Genomic DNA, 21,339 nt, shown 5'->3' on the forward strand with positions numbered 1-21,339 from the left:
TTAAGTGATTCTGACATGTCTCATTGATTTCTTCGATAACTAATGCACTTGAACCGAAAATTCTAATAAATTTCAAGGTTTCATGTTTCCTGATGCAACATGTTTTTCCAGCATTGGAAACAGATAGGCCTAGTGAAAATTAGGCTCGTCTCATCCGGTCGTGCTAACCGTAGAAAAAGATCGACCTCAGTGGAGCGGGAAACGATCCTACAAGTTCTTCTTGAAAAATGAAGATGTACAGGCCTAGTCGGCTTAAACGGACAAACATAACATGATTTTATGTTCCGGAAGGAACGCTTCGTAATAGAAAATTTGAATTCCCTGATGGAAATCAGCAGTGAGCCGAAAAAGGTAGGCCTATATAAGAGGCCATCCTTTCCAAAACTGGAAATCATATCTTCATCCATCACTCAAAGAGACATCAAGCAGCCCCACTCTCAAGGTATTATTCAAGTAAAATATTATGTCTAGTTAGGGTAATTGCAATTTTCTATTCAAATAATGTCTTTTGTTATGTAGATGAAATTCGCTTTCATTTTCTTGCAAACTTTGATGGTCATATCTCACCAACAATTTCAAAGGCCTAGAGTAGTGCCGTGGTTATCGCCCTACTCCTCTTTCATCCGGAATTACAATCCGCTGTATTACGACAATGCAGAAGACGTTATACCGCACTTCCGGTACTCCAGGCCTCTCCGGCCCACCATCTACTCGTTGCAAGTATAAGTTACACATCAAATTTCATCAAGTGCTATATTAGTAACGTGTCTCTTATTTCAGAACGAGGATTTTAATCGGGACGTGATGGCTGTTGATGAGAGTCACGATATGATGGCCAACGATAGTCACGAAGAATTTGCAAACACCCAGCCAAGGATCAACGGTTTCAAAGGCTACCATAATAATAACGCTGGCCGATTTTTCTACGCTAGTACAATCAATAATCCTTTCCTGAAGACGGCTACATTCACCATCAGTTCAACTGTGACGACCGTTGGCTCTATCGTACTTTGCGTGCCGTCCAACAATTTGGCCGCCGTTCCGTCCCCTACTTGCGCCGGACGGAAGAAACGCGAGATGGACGATTCTGAACATTTCCAGTTTCCCATAGTTCCATCAGAAACTGTCAAGTAATTCCTAATTTCTTCTAGCATTTATTTGAAAGCCTTCATGTTTTTAATTGTGGTTGTTATAGACTGGCAACAACAGCCCTACCGTATTTGCATACGGCGAACGAAACGAGAAAACCCATGGCCGACGGACAGGTGAACTCCAACGACTTGGTTTCATCAAAGAATGAGAAAGATGAAGAGGATAAAAATGCGAGAGAGAAACGATTGTTTGGTGGTGGGTTGATGGCTGCATCTACTACCGTGACACGATATCTGTTTGTTGGAACGACTTTAACTAGCACGGTTATCCTAGACCCTACAGGACAAAATGTTGCCGTTTGTTTGCCAGCTGGCTATGTTGTTTGTGCCTAACAAAATGGCCTCATCCACAATGGAGTATAGTATTCTTGTGTGTAGTTAAGCAACTCGAGTTTTTCCCATATAACATGGTGGGGGATGGTCCCCGAAAATGTGTTGCAATTCTATTTAAAATAAACTGTAGTTAGAGCATCGCTTTAAGTCTGAACCGGTCTACTAATTTCGAAACGTTTTTCTTTAAGAGAAAATACGCCCTCCAAGTCAGGGGCTAATAGAAGTAAAAATGCCAATGCGTTATTTTCAAGGGGATGGTTTTTAATTTTCATTGCACACCCAACCTCGTCGACTCCATAATGAAACCACTTTCCCTATAAACGCCCCCTTTTCTTTTTTTTTCTCGTTTTCTCCTATTGCACGTGCAACTTGTCTTTATTTTTGCTTAGTATCTTTCTTCTATCAGTGAGGTGAATTTTTTAAACAGTATAGCGACGCGTTCCATGCTTTCCACAGCATGTCGTTATCGGTGCAATTACTGAAAAAATCCTTGTTCAAATTGTGTTTACCTGACGCCCAAAAAGATCATTGTGAATCACTCACCTGCGACTGAGACCTTGGTTCTTCTACGGTTAAAAAACGAAATATCCACACCGATGGAGTTTGAATGATTGCGGCAAACACCATTGATTTCTACCATCAGCCAACACTCATTTTTAGCCAGGTGCTAGTCCTTCAGGTATTTATAATTTTATTTAAAGTGCTAGGTATAAATTTCATTGCCAGTTTCATGTCTTACAAGTTTCAGGATTCAGCTCATTACGCCTCTTTGGATTAATGTGCTGAGAACTCGATGGCTTTCATACAAATATGAATAGCATTTGGCTAACCGTGTTTTGGAACAACTCCCGCAACACTTGGTTAGCTGTCGATCGTGGAAAGGAGCTAGGCAAAAGCAATGTTGTATATAAACTCCCCGTATTTCCGTAAGAATTACACATTCGCACATCAGCAGCTTTATAAGTATTCAACAAACTTGGTTTGACGCTGAAGGTAAAGTTTTCCTTCAGCATATTTAAGTTGAATCGACATTGCCGTCACGGAATGTCACAACTTAAAAGACGTCATACATTTTCTGTATCTTATATAGATGAAGATCGCCTTGATGTTCCTGATATCGATGCTGGTCGTCGGTACCCATCCGTATTTCCATGCGCAGCTTAGGGAAATGCCTTGGTTTTCACCACACGCTCCACGGCCCTTTATCGATACATACCAACCATTTATTGTTTACCTCTCCAAGCCTGATTCTCCAACATTGTACTCGTCAGAGGTAAAGGGACATTTTTCGTTCAACAGTCTGAGTGTTTATGAAGCGATCGTCAATGAAGCTTTTCTTCTTATATTATTTTTTAAAAACCAAATTCTAGGATTTAGCTGCAGAGATGCTGCAACAAGATGGCCGTGTGTTTCAGGGACACGCGGACAGTGAACCGGAGTTCCAGGAGAATTACAACGCAGCAGACTCTCAACCGAGGGTGAAGTCTTCGCTCGAGGAAGCGAAGCCTCGTTTTTTTTTCGGCTTGCAACAAGCCACGTTTACTAATCCTTTTTATAAAACGGCTACGTTCACCGTGTCGTCGACTATCACAGTTAGCAGTCTCGTCAGGTGTATTCCAGCAGCAAATTTTGCAAATGTTGCAGCCCGAGTAACGCCTTGCCGTCGCAAACGCAATCTGCCCGAATCGCTCGAAACAGCTGAAAGCCCAGTTGCTATTGCCCCGTCAGAACCATTGTACTGTTAACATGATTCAACTACTTTAATTGGTTAATTTCTAAATGAGGACTATTTGTTGTTGGGACTTTTAGATTGACGGCGGCATCCTCGCCTACTGGCCAAATGCAAGAAAAACGTTTGCGTGTCACGGGACAGGACGCACACGATGTGATCATGTCGTCTAAAGGCGAGGCTGAAACCTTCGAATCTGCAGCAGCGCACGTGAACTTGAGAAGCAAGCGTTTCTTTTTTCCCAACAGAGATGCGTATGTTGCATCTACGACAGTGACTTCGCTGAGTATATCCACAACCACGACGACCGTAACAGCCAATCCCACAGCTGCTAATGGCCTTCTCTGCTTACCCAACGGCTACCGCGTTTGCTAAGCAGCTTTGTTGCTTAACTTTCAATGTTTTAACCACGATATCATGCATTATCCTCTAGTAGCCTTCTTTCTTTTTCAAGTGTTAGTTATGGTTGATTGAATACAATATTACAAGCATAAAACCGTCTGTTGCATTCTGAAAATCGAACATTCCCTACAAAGTTCCAAATCGCAAAAAATGATCTATAAACTTGGAAGCTGTGGGGCTAAAAACATGCCATTCAATGCACAAGATCTGAATTATGTACAGAATATTACAGTAAAGCGTAAAGCATGTTATATGACTTCTCGTGCATGCGTCACATTCTTATTCGCTTGTTATAAGTGCTTGAGATACACGTACGACAAAGTTTTGAGTAGTAAGCAATCGTCAACATGTATCATGATAGTCGTGTAACTTTGGCATGAAAAATAAGCTAGAACGACGGCATGACGTACGCATATAAATATAGGAAATTTCTCGTTGCTGTATCTATCAATGATATGGGATCATGAACTTGAAGGTCTTGTTATAGAGTGATATAAACAAATCGATTTATTAACAGTTCTACCAGACTGTTGGATCGAGCCAAAGCAAAGCAAGACATTTGTACTGCTGCTAAATTTATGCGTCATTACTCTGGTAGGCATCGAATTGAAATTCTCTTTTCCACTCGTAGCTTTTGAAGCATATCCTCTAGCCTAGTCGTTCTTTAGAAAACAACTGAAGCATAACCAATAAACTTGGGCAGGGACTCTTCGGGCATGTATAAAAACGCGTTTTTTCTTCTAAAATTTCGCATCTGTCGATCAGCAGTAGCCTATCAGAGAAACCTGCGTGTCCGACAATACGTTTGCAGCTGAAGGTAAACTTCTACTAATTGAAATTTACATGCCAGCCGTATAGAAAATTATGCCTCAAGATAAAGCTAATTTTCGTAATTCTGTTTAGATGAAGTTTACGTTCATCTTTCTCATCTCGGTGGTCGTCGTTAGTACTCACCAGTATTTCTACAACGAACCTAAAGGAACCTACTGGCAGTCACCTTACTCACCACAGCCGTTTATCGGCATACCCCAACCATTCATTGTCTATTTTTCTAAACCCATTGCACCAAAAATCTACACTTTACAAGTAAGGCCAACGTTTCTTATTTCTAATTTATTCGCATTTGTCTAAACTTAAGGCAACATGTTGTTTATTTGTGTTTCAACATCGCCACAGAGTAAGAAACCTGAAACATACTATATCGATGAGGATGATAGTCAATTACGCAACAGTTACGGTGAACCGCACACGTTTCCAGACACTGAATTAAGAATTAAGGGATTTAATCGTGACCAACAATCGAATGAGCAGCAGCAGGACGCTCGGTTTTTATTCACCAAACATAGCGTTTATACCTATCCTTTTTTCAAAACGGTGACGTTTACAACCCAAACATCGCTGTCGCTCACCTTTTTTGTGACTTGTGTGCCAGCAAATCAAGTACTGGATGGTGTTGCCGCTACCGCTTGCCGTCGCAAGAGAAGTACCAACGTCGATGATGCCGCAATCGCTGAGGAAAATCAATTGATCATCGCTCCCTCGGAAACTCAAAAGTATTGTATTGATTCGATCATTCGTCTATTAGAACTCCAAGATAATTGATTATACCATTTTGATTTTAGATTAACGACAACGGCTATTTCCTCTTCCTCCCCGAAATTATATGAGCTTTCGTCATCCAAAGATGACACTTTTCCAGAGGAAATGTTGACAGAGGATCCGAGTAATCTAAGGCAGCAAAGATTTCTGTTTGCAAACAAAAATCGACTTATAATATCTTCAACTGTTACTTCGTTTTCGTTCTCAAACGCGACCGTTACGGTGACTAGAAATCTGTTTAACGCTGCTAACCAAGGTTTCCAATGTGTGGCTGTGGCTGGCATGAACATGCCAGTATGCGTTACCTGTTTGCCAGCTGGCTATGTTGTTTGCAATGCCGCTGGTTAAACGTCATTTTGATTCCAGCTTCAATTCGAATGCATATCTAACATTGAAACCGTTGACTTGGCTAAACGGTGTCCCTGAGTTATTCGTCCCATCCTTCACCGTCATATTCTTCTTACGTGTAAAGGTGTTGGCCTCCACCAACGGATCTATACTCCAATCCAAATATATTATCATTAAGCATTAGACTCGTTTTTCTATGTAATTCGATGTTCTCTCTAGGTAATTGCTTTGGCCGTATTACGCAACGTGGTAAGTGTCATTAAGAAATTCTCACCGTGCCTCTTCCCTGTCGCTTTCACGCCCCCTTTCTTTTTTTTTGTTTAATTTTACTATTCACCTACTTGCTTTATTTTTTTTCTTTTGTTTTACAATTTCATTCCTTTCCTCTCTAGTTTTGAAAAATCTCATTTCTTTTGGGGGCGTTTGTGTCAGTCAGAGTTTAAGGAATGCAAGTGTCGGACCTGTACCTATCTGTGCCTACCTGTACAACCTGCTGAGCATTGCATAATTTTCTTCCGCCCTTCAACCAAACTTTAAGGTGCTGCTCTATACTCCAGCCTATAAGACAAGCAGCTGCTTCCCTGAACAATTGACTTTGTCCGACCGTGTTTAAACTTAAAGCAATGATTGCAACATAATCGTGATGGCAAGGATAGTTAACACTAAGTCTGGCCACGAGATTTATGACTGTAATCATCATCTAGTACCACCGCATCCTACATAAAGTAAGCTTCAACAATAAATCATTGTTTCCACTAAAGTGCAAAGGTAACATTACCTCAAACGGTGACATTGAAATTAGTGGGCAATCACGAAAACATGTTTTTTTATCTAGTTTAATGACGTCGTTCTTCGACGAAAGCGTGAACAACGTGAACGAACGACGGCCGTACCCAAATGATGTAACTTTCTCGACAAAGGCTGACGTCAGGTCGAAGTTCTTTCCATCGCACATCAATTTGCATTGTAGAAGAGCTCAGGTTTCTATTTTATGCATTTAAATTGCCTTTATCGCGTTCACTAAACTCCGACTTCCTATGCATTTTCAGCTGACGTTAACAAGACCAGTCGGTGTTTCCTATTTAATAGACGGCCTCCGTTCCAATTGTTATTTACTAGCTACACCTCTGCAACTGTTGGACGGCCTCACGTCGTTTAAAATCAAAGGATGATTATCGGGATGTCGGAATCCCTTAGGTAACTTATCGCTATTACTCGTGTATCCTTGTTGGTCAAAATCGAATTCATTTTGAGTAACTTTTCTCTCTTTCTTTTTGGCACTGAAACTTAAGCACGACCGGGCTTCGAATGCCATTTTCTTTCTATGTGTATACATACGCATGTTGATTAAAATAAGCAGCAACAGGATACTAGTAACCATTACGGCTGGCTCTAGGACTTCACGCAGGGCATGCCAACTCACCAGGACTCCCGCCGAGCGTAATAAACTAGTACGTCAAGTCAAAAAAAAGAAAAAGAAAACTAAAACTAAAACAACATTCTAAATGCATCTTTTTTTTTTGTTAGAAAAGAATAATATCTAGTGTTTACGATGGCGACCTTAAAACTGGTATAGGCTACAGAAACGGTATCTACAAATGTTTTTATCAAAGTCGTCACCACCTTCCTTTTATTAGCAAAAACTATTACAGAGGACAAACCGTAAAGATGCACGTAATTACCTATATTTAAAAAAACAAATAAAAGTGCTGGCCGTTTTAATGTCCATTTTTATTGAGGTCGTTATCGATGGCAATTTAAAGATATGGTTTCAACCCACAGGTAAGGATATCAAACGGGAGCCATTAAAATGTTGTCCTTCATTAACCTCCTGTTACTCTGCTCTTATAGGACAACAGTGTTCTACTCGTGCTCTCGTTTTTGAGACCGTCCGTTACGACAAGAAAAACATACAATGCATAATTGTTTGTTCACCGTTACGAGTTCTCAATTCGGGGAAATAAGGACCTATCTAATCTAAATAGATCCAGGAAAAATGCTTCTGTATATATATAAGACCCTCGTTTTTGCAAGTCTCTTCATCCAGACATTAGCAGTGTCCCAACACGGTACATCTCAAATTATCCCAAGGTTTAATTTATATTTATATTTTTTAAATTATTATTACACGCGTAAAACATTTTATTCTATTAAACAGATGAAATTCGTCTTCATTTTCGTGATGTCGGTTGTCTTCGCTGTTTCTAACCAGCAGAGAGCGCCAAGGCCGAGGACGCTCGTTTGGCTCACGCCTTACAGCCCATCCCATAACCCCGTCCTCGCCAATTACCAGCCAGTTTACGAACATAACATCCAAGACGAGATTCCAACAAAATTAACTCCCCATTCATTCCGCCGTAAACACAAACCTTCGATCCCGGCCTCCTATTTTCAAGTAAAAGTCTTCCATTTCATTTCCTACTTTAAAATCAAACGTTTCAACTCAAATCTATTCAGAACGAAGATTATTACTCTGCCCTAACATCCGATGACGATCGTAACAACGCCGAAAACGATGACGATCAAGATGATTATCCAGACATCCAGTCGAGAATCAAATGGTTCAATGGATTCAATAAAGGATTCAAGAATAAAGGCTTCCATCACGACGCCGGGAGATTCTTTTACAGCAGCACCATCAACAATCCTTTCTTCAAAACGGCTACGTTCACAATCACATCGACGGTGACCACCCTCGCCTCTGTCGCCCTTTGCGTTCCGGCTAACAATCTAGCGGCCAATCCAGCACCGACTTGCGCCGGCCGCAAGAAACGTGAAATTGACGATTCCACCACTGGCCTTGATGACAATCAATTTGCCATCGAACCATCAGAGACTATAGAGTAAGCAATTTTTTTATCTTAATAGATTTTTGTTTGGAATTAAATGAATTTCATTTTCTAAAAAAAACAAAACAGACTGATTCCGACGGCTCTTCCGTCAGATGTTAGTCTGGCACGCGAATCTCGAGTGATGATGCACACGCAGAAGAAGACGAGTCCTCAGCGCGTAATTTCGTCTAAAGATGAAGCGATTAAGCCATTTGAAATGCCATCCGAAGGAGACGAGAGTAATTTAAGAGAGAAACGTATTTTTGGTAACACTGGCTTCGCAGCGTCTACGACGTTGACGTCGTACTCGTTCATCGGAGCTACTGTAACCAGCACAGTTCTCCTAGATCCAACAGGAATGAACGTCGCCGTCTGTATACCATCTGGCTATGTTGTTTGTGCATAAACAACATTATTCGGCTGCAAGATGAGATTGCTATAAATATAGCAATTGTCTTTGCAAGTGAAACAGCTAAACAAAAGAGGGTGGAAACAGTTTAATACCAAATGTAATGATGTCGTCTTTTTTAGTTCATTATTTTCTTCTTTTTGGCCATTGTCCAAGCGTGTTTCGTTTCCCTTGTTATTGTTTCTATTTAAAATATACAGATTTCTGTTTCAACATTCTTTGTCAGTTGGCCATTCACATTTGACTGCCGAATGCTATCAAACGGTTTAGACTTCTTTCAAAGCGTAGTTATACACGCCCGAGTTGCTTTGCTTTACGACTTCTAGCCAACAAACTGAACAGTTTATTCCTATTAAAAAGAAAAAAATAGGTTCGTATGTTTTTCTTAACCAAGAGTTTTTATTAATTCCGCATTCCAATTTCGAAGACCAAGGGGTTTCCCGACAGAATTGTCCGATGTACTAGGACCAGAACGAAATAAGGACTTAAAGTCCTTATTGTACAAGGAGTGCTAATTGTCTTTATTTCATTGGTTTACTCTCGATCTTTAAATAAAGGTAGGTCGAACGAGCAAAAATTCATTTTTAGCGGAACGTTATCGGAGAATTAAAAAGGTAAATAAAAAAAAATAAAATGCTAAGCTTCAGACTCATTTTTATGGCACCGTCTGGATTCAGATCGTAGCTCTTGTGCTAACACGAGGAATTTACTGCTGCTGTTAAAAACAAAAAATCATCCTCAAGGGCAAACTGTTATGCCAAGACCCATGCAGTAACAGACGTTGTCAAGGAAGGTACGCTACAAATTGATTATCATTCCCTTTACAGGCCAAACTATTAATAACATTTTTTTTTTTTTTTTTGCAATACTCGCAACATTAACGGAAAATTTATTTCATACAGCCGTTTCTCGATTTAACGCTTATAGCTATTTGCTCTTTTATTAATCTAGATCCATAATGGCTCAATTGATTGTCCATAAGCATCAACCGTGCAAAGTGTCGCAATTATGCGCACATTTCCTCTCGTCTTTGCATTAAAAAGCAAAGCAATAAAATCAACACCAAACGCGCCTATATAAACGACATTTTCTTTCCATGTACGTATTGTCATCTTACGATTATCGCCAGAGCAACAAGCCCTTCTCTCATTCTCCTTCAAAGGTACACAATTTTACACACGTTTATTTAAATGCAATTAGCTTTACCTGTATTTTTTATTAGATGAAATTCGTGCTACTCTTCGTGATGTACGTCCTCTCCGTCAGCACTCACCAATATCTTCATCACACCCCAGCAGGACTGGTTTGGTTGTCGCCTTACATGTCGAAACAGGAGCCCGTTCTTCACAATTACCAGCAGATGTTCTACAAGCCTGTAGATTCCGACATCCCATACTTCCGTTACTCAAACCCTCTGCATCCACCCGTCATCTATCAGCAAGTAAACATCCATTTCCATCATAAACATAAATATAAATTTAATTATTCGAATCGTTAAAATGATTAGCAGAAGGACGAGCAATTCGAATACGCTGACGTGGATCACGATGACATGAACGAAGTGTTTGCGGACAGCCAGTCACGAAGCAAAGGGTCGCAATTAGCGGAGAAATTGAACCCTCGGTTCTTCTTCGGCACGGCGACCACGATCAGAAATCCATTCATCAAAACGGCAACGTTCACTTTGTTCACGACCATCTCTTTGAGCAGCGTCGTCAGTTGCATCGTCGCCGGTGATTTCGTTGACGCGGCCGCCCAGGCCAAACGCTGCCGTCGTAAACGCTACCTCCTCGATCAATGGGATAAAACAAACGAACAACATTTCATCTCTCCATCTGAACCTCAAAAGTACGAAACCTTCCGGCCTCTAAGATCGTGACATGGCCATCATCACGTTTCTTTTATTTTTAGATTCACGGCCACGGCAGTTCCTTACCCGTCCGAGTTAATGCGTGACCAACGTCAATTGCCCATTTTTCAGGGGACATCGTTGTGGAATAATGACATTATCCAATCGACGAAAGATGAGGATGACGTCGGCTATTTGACGCCGACGGAGAAGCGCAAAGAGCAGCGATTCATTTTCGAAAATTCCCATTACGTGGCGTCGACGACGGTGACATCTTACAATTTCGTCTCGACCACCGTGACCAAAACGGTAGACGTGGCCATCGATGTCGGACTTAATTGCGTTCCAACCGGCTACGTGGTTTGCTAGAACATTCTTTTAGCCACATCATTTTTTTTGTTCTGTCCAATTTCCATTCAATTACGCTAGAGGGGAGGGGTGATGGAATTACATCCTTATACAATACGACCTTTTTTGGAATTCATTTTGCGTGTGTGTGTGTGTGTTCGTATTTTCTTTTGAACTTTTGCTTTGGTGAATAGCGAACACGAAAGCATGGCGGTCTTTCTTACCCCACCTACACCCATCGCGTTGTGAGATAAATTCGTGTTCTTTTGCGCAAACATTGCCAACAATACGATATTTACGATGAAAGGTAGGTGTAATGTCCGACATGGTTCGTATAAGGTGATGGCAGGGCCTATTCTTGTCTGGCTCTCTTTTGTTTCGGTCATCCTATACTTACAAACCATAAGAAATTAATGCCTCATTATTTACTAAGGGAAGCAAAGAGGGACGGGCAGCAAAATATCTTTTCATTTACTTCTCTGCGATAAAGGTCAACTTTTTATCTGCAGGCCATCATATTTCAGCTTTTGTTTAGTCCACATTTGTAAATAGTCTAATGTGTTTAGGGACGTGAGATTCTCTCAAAGACCGCGTCCTGTCGGGTGTTGGCAGTACGTAGTCTACATTGGTGCATACAACTGTAATAGTGAAGTGTGGGTCGTAAATTAACTCTTTTTCTTTTTCTTTTTTTTTGTTTTTCAAAAAGCTCATCTTGTCGGGCCTCTGGCAAAAAAAAATTAACCTTCCTTTAGTGTCTCTCCCCCTTTTTGTACAGCCTTTACCTTGTTTTGCCCCGGGGGTCCTACCTACAAAAATATTAGCATTTTTTTTTGTTCAAGGAAGCGGATCTGACAGTGTTCAGTACAACCAACAATTCTTGTAGTAAACGATCTATTTGAAATCTTTTGCTTAGAGGATCCCCAGGTATATAAAGGGCCATAGTATCCACTCAGTTCAGCATCCAGCATCCGTCGGTGAAACAGCAAACAGCTCCGTTTTATCCTTCCTCTCAAGGTATGCTTTTTTTTACAACATTATTTTTGTTTCTATTCAATTCGTTCAATGAAATTCGTGTTTAAAAACAAAAACTAACAGATGAAATTCGCACTGATCTTCCTGCTGTCGGCTGTTGTCGCCATGTCCCAGCAACAATTCTTGCGGCCTAGGCCGCACGGGTTGGTCTGGTGGTCACCTTATTTGCATCCACAACCGGCTGCTCGCAACGATTTCCACTTGGGCCAATCTCTTTACGACGATGTCGAGCAAGAGCACGTCTCGGCCCGCCGTTTCAGACCTTCCCGTCCCATCCCAGTTTACCAGGCAAGCCCAACACCTTTTCATTGGTCCCAACGAATGTTTAACCGTTTAATTTCGTTTAGAATGAGGATTTGAACGCCGACTTGTCGGACGACGATCAAAATAACGACGAAGTCAATGGACAGGCTCAGTTTCCAGACAGCCAGCAAAGAGTCAACGTCTACAGAGGATTCAATGGAGGTCGATTCTTTTATAGCAGCACAATCAACAATCCTTTCTTCAAAACAGCCACGTTCACTCTAACTTCGACTGTTACCACCCTTGCTTCGATCGTCATTTGCGTACCAGCCAACAACCTGGCCGCCAATCCGGCACCGGCTTGCGCTGGCCGCAAAAGACGTGGAATGGACGACAATGAAACCCACCAGTTCCCCATCTCTCCATCGGAAACTCTTAAGTATTACTATAATTCCATCTGTTTAAAAAAATGCAATCAAAACTCACGATGTTGGGTTTGATTTCGTAGGGTGACCCCAACAGCTGTCCCCTCTCTAGAATTAGAAGCCCGTCAACTGTTTGCCGATGAGGAGAAGAACGAACACGAATTAATTTCATCAAAAGAGATCGTAAACAAATTCGTACCCGTAGAGGCTGAAAAACCAAGAGAGAAACGTTTCTTCGGTGGTGGAATTGCGGCTTCTACTACGATCATTTCCTATTCGTTTATCGGAGCAACTGTGACGAGCACAGTTCTCTTGGACCCGACAGCCGGTGGCCTTGCCGCTTGCTTACCAGCCGGCTATGTGGTCTGCGCATAAAAACGTAAGCCGTTTTCTTTTTTTCTGACGTAATTACAAGCTTTTTAATAAGACAAAGATTCACGCAAACTGGCCATCGTGTGTATGTTATGCAAATGTTGTTATACCACATTCCACCACTTGATTTTTGAGACCCTAATTTGTATGCTATTCGTGTTATCTATTTTATTCAATGACTTGTTTACATCGGTGCTGGAATTGGGCAAGAACCGTTTGTGTTTTTGCATGACCTTGTTCTTGGTTAAATAGATTTTTAGAAGCATTCATCCTTTTTGCATCGAATTGGCTTTTATTTTATACGTCTTCGTCAACGCCCTGCGTGATTGCGGGCAGTAAACTGAACCGTCACGACCGCAAGCAAGTCTTTTGCTCTGCTTATACTAGACAACCAAACACTTAAAGAGTCAGCATAACCAACCTGCCCTCCACCTACCAATCAGGTACGCCACCATCGTAACATTCGAATCCCGAACAATGTCTCTACAGATTTGAACCTAAAAATTTTTTTGGGGGAAAGAAAGAAAATGTTTGATGCCTTGGCCATGAAATTTTTTTTTTACTACCCTGAAATGTTAAAAAGATAAAACAAGGTGTGACTTAAAAGAAAGGCTTTCGACGGGGAAGACGCGACACAATCAACGGAATGCTACTAGCCTAGCGGCTAGTTCAGTTTCCAGCACTGGTTCTAGCTGACGTATGATGTCAGTGTCGATCTTCGTAACATCATGAATTGGGATTGTCCTTCCTTTTTCGTTCACGTACCCCGAAGGTAGGCCGTTCGTGATTCATCTGTGTAAATCTCCGTTTGTTATTAGTCAATGGCCCTTTGTTATTGAAATGGCAAACACGCAGAGATCGTGCCGGCGAGAATTCGGATTTGCCAATAACAGGGAAGGGCGTGCCATCGACATGTTTACTCGAAGAAACGAATGAAAAAATCGGCATTTTCTATTGTTGAAACATCGAGTGAAGGTTGTCTGTTGGCCCGGCAAATGGGCGCAATGGAATCGGACAAACCTCAAGGCCAGTATCACTGATAAGTCTGATAACTTACTGCGACAGGTGTAAATCGTTTGAGTCTGTACGCCACGATTTGTTCCATCGTTTGAAAGACACGAGAACTTTACCCCACTGGCAAAATTCTATCGGGCTGAATTGCTCATGTAATTATGTACTTCTGTTATTCATCAGAACGACGCAACCCAGGCAGCTCTGTTTTGGAACAATGAAAGCATTCATCTCGACCAAGCATGCATAACATACCGAAACATACTGGCGCAACAGCTCTAGAATATCAACGACAAAACAGGTTGCTTGGTTAAATAACTCGTTAACACAGTAAAAAAAATAATTCTTAAAAAAGTATTTTATTGCACAGATAGAACATAGAAGTAGGAATAATAATAATAATTAAAAAAAAAAAGCGAACGATTTAAAAAGAAATGTAATGACGGCAACGCTTACAGGAAGTTAGGTGTGCACCTACCCCAAAAACTATCTGCGCGCCAGAACATGTTTTGTCTGCATCTGTTCGTCAGTGTGATCGGTGAGCATTCTACGTGTCTACTGTAAAATTCATGGCTTGGATTGAACGATTAGGCAAGTCATGGTGAATTATGGAAAAATAGTTTACAGTTATAAATTCATTACCAGCTTGCCAGACTATGACTATGACACAAAAATGAGGCATGGCATTTAAAAGGGCAGTAGTCTTCTGTGAATCAACATCCAGCATGAGCTAAGTGAACTTAAAAAAATGAATCTTTTGTAACTGTTTATAAATTATATTTGAGTTGGTGGTGTCAATCACAGGATATTGGGTTCTGTTTCGCCGTTCTTGGACTGATACCATTCACAGCAGTAAAAAGGTAAATGACGACGAAGAGAGTGGCCTGGGTTGTGATCATTCATTTATTGTATTATATTTATATTATTCATCAGCAAAATTGTTAATTTTTTTTTTTATTTTATGTTTTTAACAGTGTACCACATCATAAGTTATTGACCAAACAAAAACCTGATATGGTTGTAGAGAAACGAGCCATTTACTGTAATTGTGTGCAGGTTATCTGATCGGCCTTCTTCCATTGGAATTTCAACCCATTTTGTCTAGCTCAAACACATGGCTGGTTAATTGAAGCTTCATAAATTAATTTTTCTTTTTCTTTTGCATAGGCGTTGTGGATACTTGGGATATGAAAAATTGCACCTTCTGATGTGTCCGTAAAATGTGGCCTAGCCTATTTACATTTCCAGCACTTACCACATTGATCCTTACTTTGCTAATGGCATTGAACAGCAGTTACGTCAAATATAAGTAATGATATAGGAAGGTTTTCTTATAACCATATTTTTTCTTTTACAGATATGTGGTTTAAAGTTACCTCATTGACATTGTAAGTTGGACAATATGTATATTATTAAAGAAATGTTACACCACGGTACAAGCAGGGCAACGAAAAGCATAACAATTACTATTTATCGAATTTTAGTAGTTATCTATAAATTACAAACAAGAACATTATTTTAAATAATTACAATTTTATTGCAGAACTAGGGGAATATTCCTGTAAAGTTGCAGCGTTGGCTCTCGCCATATGTAGGTAAATTTTATATCGCCGACAAGCTTTCATTTAGCAGCAACATTCATAGGTAATTTCTATTTACATTTTTTTTTTTTTATTTTGTATCTTTATTTCTCCTGGTAATCTAGGCAGAATCCGACGTTGAGCGTGTCCGCCGGAGCCGGAAGAACATGGGTCGCGGCAGCCACGGCCGCTTCGGTGCTGTCAGTCCGGTAATTCATTTTGAATTATTTGATGGGAGCTGTCACGCGTGATATTCAACCCAAAGTAAGTGTTTAATTCAAACGTTTTAATGCAAATTGAAATTGAAATTTACTGCAAACTTGGACGTTTGCGGCCGACCCAGAGGCTGCGGGATTGAGTGCGTTACCACGGTAACGGTCTGCCGCGATTCCTGCCGCATCTCGACCACCACCGATGAGCAAGAAATCGTACATGCAGGTGGCTGTAGTGACGCCATTCACCACAGCACTAATGCCAACTCTGGAGAGAAGGGCAGCAGCAGCGGTAGCTTGTGCGGTTGCAAGAGCGGCTGTGGGACGTGCGGTGGCAGCAGCCAATGTTGCTGCCGTAGCAGTAGCAATGTTAGCTTGGGCAACTGCTACTGCTGTTGTGGCTGTCGCGACTGCAATGGCGGCGGTAGCAGCGGCAGTGCTTGTCGGTGTTGTAATAGAAAAGGCACTATGGTGACAGTACAAGCTGATAAGCATACTTTCGTTGCTCGCTAGACGTAAATAGATTTTTAATCAGTTAAGGTGAAATTAATGGATATTCTTCTTTAGTAGGAATTGATTAGCAAAACTGATCCGTACCTGTCCTGAAAGCAGTTCAGTCCTGAAGCAAATGTTGTAGTTTTGGTTGTTGACTTGGCTGATGGTGGTAGTAGTGACGTCTTGCCAGTTAAATGATTTAACTTTATCTGAACTCGCGGTGTAGTATTGCAGGCAATCAGGAGGAGCTTAGGAAAACAATAAAGGTAACAGACGTAATTTATGTTAGTCGTTTTAGCTATGCTAATCTGAAAACCAGTGATGGCGTCTGTGAAGAAAGGTAGCACATAAATTTCGAATATTTAAAAGGCTAACAATTAAAGAGTTTTTGAACTCATTGACGCTGCAAACTTTCCCCAGGACGCAGGATCCACTTGGTTTGCCTCGAAACAGGGAACAGGCTGATCCTGGAACGCCAATTCCTGCTTCGCCGCTGGAAGACGTGCATCCGTCGAAGTCGTCGAGAGGACTATCGAAATTGGGATTGTATGTAATAGGAATTCTGTTTGCTAAACTGTTAAAGGGCCTCCACGTATTCGCTGGAGTTAATCGGTTGTTGAAGAGGACCGTGTTAATCAGATTGGTGCCCAAGCCACTGAGGGCCAAACGTCCTTCCACTTTGTTGTTTTCTTCACGGAGATTGCCTGAATGTTAAATTATCAAGTTAATGCTTTGACACGGAGATAGTAATTTAGCTGAACTTGCCGTTAAGAAGGTATTTACTGAACTGATTTCCGTGAGATTTCCAATTGCTGGAAGGTGTACGCCCTTCGTAAAGACTTTCTTGCTCTACGAAACGACGTTTGTAATTGAAAACTCGTGACATTAACCGTTAACATTTCTTACCTAGAAGCAGGATTCATCTGGTGGTAATGAAAATTCCAGCGATGTGGGGTAAGACCTAAGCCATCGGTAAAGTATTCGTCCAATTGTTGGGTAATTGCTGACTGGGTTTCTTCGTTATCACCGTGCCAACCTCGACAATTTGCAACGTCAGAATGGTATAGATTGATAGCCAGACTTTCTGCATTTTCCCTAGTTTAAAACTTGATTTCTTCCGCTTCTGTTTAAAAAACGTTGTATACTCAGCAACGTGGTTTATCAGCAACTTGCGAAATATCGTGTAGCTTACTTCTCCTTATATACTCGAGTGCATACGTATCGCCCGCTCGTCATCGTAAAACATCTCAGTAATAGATACGAAAAGGTGCTTGTGCCGAATGCATTGTCAACGAACAGACCTTATTTGACTTGGTCTAACCAAATTATGACTCTTGAGATTCATATTCCTCATCCTTGTAGATCGGCATGATTTCTTGCATCCTTTTTACTGCGACTTACTGTTGAATATCGTTTGCGTTTAGCATTTTTTTTTCTTGTTTATATAGCTCAACCGTGAAGATTAGGTTGCCTTTCTGTTTTCAGATGAAGATGAGGAACGTTCCTTTTGAATTGAAAGCTAGAAAGTTAACAAAAGCTGGAAAAATTCTATCCATCTAATATTAGAAATTAGGAATGCTATCGGTAGAAACAAGCTTTCTAGTGCCAGTACGCTGCCCTAACATTAAACTTACACTAAAAGTACACCGCTCTGTGAAGAATAAAAGCAAAGTTTTAAATCAATGGCAAAATTTTTATATTCCTGCGTGAAGCTTAAAATTAAAATACGGTTGTTTACAAACAAAATTATCCGCCAACACAATTGCACAATTATTCAATATATTTCAAAACAGCTTGTCTAACTTATGTTCTCGGCAAAACACGAAATTTGTTGAAAATGATTGTTAATAATCTTACGAATAAAAAAATCGTATTTATTGAATTCAATATTAGTTCAAAAGTTGCAAATACCTAAATTGTAAAACTTGTATTTTTTATTGTTTGGATATTGGAAGTTTTTCGCTTGTTGAAGTTTTCTGTGTGTTATGTGTACAATTTTATTGTCACAAGGTCTTTTGATGTTTGAATGGTATATAGGTACTGGTTTGGTGGCAACTATTTCGTAATTTATACCCGTTAACATTAGAAGAACCTGATTACATTTTATTATTGTAACATGTGTATTATGATTAACTGAGAAGCTTTTACATAATCATTTGAAACATTTTATTACAACTCAAACATGTACACAATTGACACCAGAAATACTAACTATAGACACTAACTGAATTTTCAGTGACTATTGAGTGTCGAACCCTAATATTCAGCATAGCTTGCCGATGCTCAACCCTTGAGCTATAATCACATACAAATTCTCTCTTTTTTACCTTGAGTCAACGCACAATAATGTTGAGTAGTAAATGTATATCGTTTCGTCATACTATTGGTTAGACTGCATTAATTCTGACAAGTGTCATAGCTTGTGTGTATAGCATCCGCCTACGATGGCAAATGACTAAGGTTCCAATCTAGTCAAAGGATATAAGTATCTGTAAGCTAACATTTTGAAATATATATATTTGTTGTGTCTCATATTATTGGAAATATGTTATAGATGACGATTCGCTATATTATTAATTAGTAAGATACATCGTCGTACAAGTAACATAGCATATATGTAAAGTGTCTGGCTGCGATGACAGTAAACTAAGGTTCAAACCCAGTCAAACGAAAAAAGCATCGACAATTAAGCAACGTTGTCAATTTAATATGTTTGTTGTGCCACATATTTTTGAAATTGTGTAATAGATAACAGGTAGCTAGACTATTTGTTATTCTATTCTTGAATGTATAAGTGTTATAGCTTATGCGTATAATGTCCGTCTGCGGTACCAGAAGACTTGAGTTTCAAATCCAGTCCAAGGATATAAATATCTGCAAGCAATCATTTTTGTGATTTTCATTATTAATTGTGTAAATATGTTGTCTTTAATAGATTCTGAAAAACAGCCAAGGATGTTCATGGCTCAGTGGTTGAGCATCGGCATTGTACGCCGAAGGTTAAGGGTTCAAGTCCCAAACGAATTAAATGAATATGATTGTTTAAATTGAAACAAAATGTAAACAAATATATGCATTCAAATATGTAAAGCACCACACAAATGTTTTCCAAATATTGGAATAGATGTGCATCACTATGATCTATCTAGAAAGAACTTAATGCCTACGATTAAACTCCGTTGTAAGACATATCAGTTTCTAAATACTCGGTAAGTGAGAAACACAACTTATTTATTAAAATTTGTTGCTGGTTACGAGATTAACTGTTAGTAAAATATCCGTTCGCGTGCTTCGCACGAAGTTTCCCAACCCGACTGGCCCCGTGGAATCGTGACACCTGGGAAGTTTGGAAGCCTGTGGAATCGGAAACCTGGCTGGGAATCGAACCAGGAACCTTCGAGTTGGGAAGCGGACGCCTTGCCTTTCTGGCACCTGCCCCCCTATATCCCCCCAATGGGATTTGGTTTTCTATTGACTCGCGCTCACGATCACATTAATGTGTTGAAGTCTTAAACTTTATGGAAGTGTGACAAGTAGCTCAATGGTAGAGCATCAGCCTAGCAAGCTGATATATGTGGGTTCGAATCCCATCTAAGTGCCATGAATAATGTAGTTACCTGTACTGATATGTCAATAATTTTATAAATATAATTGTTTGAAATCAACAAATTGATTTCTCAACCAGTATTACCATTTCAATTCTCAGCATTATTACTGCTTCAAGTAACGTCTTATGTAGATAATTTTAGATGTAATTCCAATTAGAATCAATGTGTCTGCCTTTGGTATTGATGCATATCAATTGCAATGTTGGGAATCTTAAATTACCTGGTTGAACTCTAATGGGGATCGATCCCCATACATTCGCCTTACGAAACCGATGCTCTACCGTTGAGCCATGAGTTACAATATACGGAAACCATTTTTGCAAGTAGTCTCAGGACATCCTATTTTACATATTCAATAAAATGGTAACCAATTGACCTATTGGCTTGGACTGGATTCGAACTTCAGCCTTCTGCTTCCGTAGCCGGACACTCTACACATAAGCTATGACACTTATGCAACCGGTTATCAGATTGACATATACTATTGCGAGGCGACAAACATTGACTATACAAAATTATCGTGCATTGTTTAAAGGTATAAAAGAGAAAATTTGTATGTGACTATAGCTCAATGGTTGAGCATTGGCGAGCAATGCCGAATATCAGGGTTCGATACCCAATAGTTACTGAGAATTAAAAGTAAAATCAGTTACAATTACATCAAAACGGATTGCAGTCCATAACTACTATGAAACATAAATTGATTATTCCAATGTCAACGGTGATTAATTACAAAATAATCCTTACAAAATTAGTACATACAATTCTTAATAACGTGGAATGCAACCACAGGAACGAGAACAGATCTCAAAAATGCTATTCGTCCAGCGGCAGCAGCAGCAGTAAGAAAATTGTAAGCAGCGAATCAGAAAGGTAGCAAAATAAGAGATAAATTTTGCGTTTAAAAAAAAATAAGAAATTTATTTTCAATTCTCCACACAAATAAACGAATTTGCAACTTTTGAAAGGAAAAATAACCCTCTCAAAAGTTGCCGTCAACCAAGGCAGGGGGAGACACTGCCTTGTTTGACCCACCGGGGAGATTACCCGGTGCTTGGCTAAGAGAAGCCGGAAGAAGAGCCGAAGATTTGGAACATTTTTACAGGAGCGATTAACCTTTAATTCGGATTTGTGGGTAGCCACGTCGCCCTCCGTGAACACTTCATCGGACTAAGCAGACCTCCCACGTCCCCTTTCCGGCCAGAGCCCTCCAAACCTCGGTATATGTTATTTTTATATATACCGTACAGTAGGGGCATGACCCCCTACGGGCTTATTATGAGTCAAGGGGAAACGGGGCCACAGAAAGAAGGGAGCCCAGATATGCACTTTAATTTCTTTATAAGAATACCATAATGTGAC

General features: G+C 40.2%; 6 protein-coding genes, 1 long non-coding RNA gene and 1 pseudogene across 7 annotated transcripts; 7 read left to right on the forward strand and 1 right to left on the reverse strand.

Annotated features, from left to right (window-relative positions):
* Positions 1-413: 413 nt before the first annotated feature.
* Positions 414-1,624, forward strand: LOC130689731 (uncharacterized). Its single transcript, XM_057512672.2, has 4 exons — positions 414-442; positions 520-720; positions 781-1,130; positions 1,196-1,624. The coding sequence occupies exons 2-4, from the start codon at positions 520-522 to the stop codon at positions 1,482-1,484; spliced, it is 840 nt and encodes a 279-aa protein (XP_057368655.1). The 5' UTR covers positions 414-442; the 3' UTR covers positions 1,485-1,624.
* Positions 1,625-1,935: 311 nt separating this feature from the next.
* On the forward strand, positions 1,936-3,645 carry LOC130689730 (uncharacterized). The gene is made up of 5 exons (XM_057512670.1): positions 1,936-2,163; positions 2,227-2,477; positions 2,575-2,757; positions 2,855-3,219; positions 3,294-3,645. The coding sequence occupies exons 3-5, from the start codon at positions 2,575-2,577 to the stop codon at positions 3,586-3,588; spliced, it is 843 nt and encodes a 280-aa protein (XP_057368653.1). The 5' UTR covers positions 1,936-2,163; positions 2,227-2,477; the 3' UTR covers positions 3,589-3,645.
* A 736-nt stretch (positions 3,646-4,381) lies between these two features.
* Positions 4,382-5,714, forward strand: LOC130689728 (uncharacterized). Its single transcript, XM_057512668.1, has 4 exons — positions 4,382-4,432; positions 4,519-4,701; positions 4,792-5,168; positions 5,238-5,714. Exons 2-4 carry the CDS (start codon positions 4,519-4,521, stop codon positions 5,560-5,562), a joined length of 885 nt encoding a protein of 294 aa, XP_057368651.1. The 5' UTR covers positions 4,382-4,432; the 3' UTR covers positions 5,563-5,714.
* Positions 5,715-7,724: 2,010 nt separating this feature from the next.
* On the forward strand, positions 7,725-8,814 carry LOC130689527 (uncharacterized). The gene is made up of 3 exons (XM_057512467.2): positions 7,725-7,957; positions 8,020-8,405; positions 8,481-8,814. The coding sequence occupies exons 1-3, from the start codon at positions 7,745-7,747 to the stop codon at positions 8,797-8,799; spliced, it is 918 nt and encodes a 305-aa protein (XP_057368450.2). The 5' UTR covers positions 7,725-7,744; the 3' UTR covers positions 8,800-8,814.
* Positions 8,815-9,898: 1,084 nt separating this feature from the next.
* Positions 9,899-11,053, forward strand: LOC130689526 (uncharacterized). Its single transcript, XM_057512466.2, has 4 exons — positions 9,899-9,964; positions 10,025-10,243; positions 10,310-10,650; positions 10,714-11,053. Exons 1-4 carry the CDS (start codon positions 9,899-9,901, stop codon positions 11,018-11,020), a joined length of 933 nt encoding a protein of 310 aa, XP_057368449.1. The 3' UTR covers positions 11,021-11,053.
* An 801-nt stretch (positions 11,054-11,854) lies between these two features.
* Positions 11,855-13,340, forward strand: LOC130689729 (uncharacterized). Its single transcript, XM_057512669.2, has 4 exons — positions 11,855-12,013; positions 12,095-12,319; positions 12,379-12,713; positions 12,783-13,340. The coding sequence occupies exons 2-4, from the start codon at positions 12,095-12,097 to the stop codon at positions 13,072-13,074; spliced, it is 852 nt and encodes a 283-aa protein (XP_057368652.1). The 5' UTR covers positions 11,855-12,013; the 3' UTR covers positions 13,075-13,340.
* Positions 13,341-14,612: 1,272 nt separating this feature from the next.
* Positions 14,613-15,585, forward strand: LOC130689743 (uncharacterized). Its single transcript, XR_009000802.1, has 3 exons — positions 14,613-14,942; positions 15,057-15,375; positions 15,440-15,585. It is a non-coding gene; the product is annotated as an uncharacterized LOC130689743 (long non-coding RNA).
* A 181-nt stretch (positions 15,586-15,766) lies between these two features.
* Positions 15,767-17,255, reverse strand: LOC130689525 (uncharacterized; annotated as a pseudogene).
* Between the last annotated feature and the right edge of the window lie 4,084 nt (positions 17,256-21,339).

The sequence above is a fragment of the Daphnia carinata genome, chromosome 6, assembly GCF_022539665.2.
Source record: "Daphnia carinata strain CSIRO-1 chromosome 6, CSIRO_AGI_Dcar_HiC_V3, whole genome shotgun sequence".
NCBI classification, from domain to species: domain Eukaryota; kingdom Metazoa; phylum Arthropoda; class Branchiopoda; order Diplostraca; family Daphniidae; genus Daphnia; species Daphnia carinata.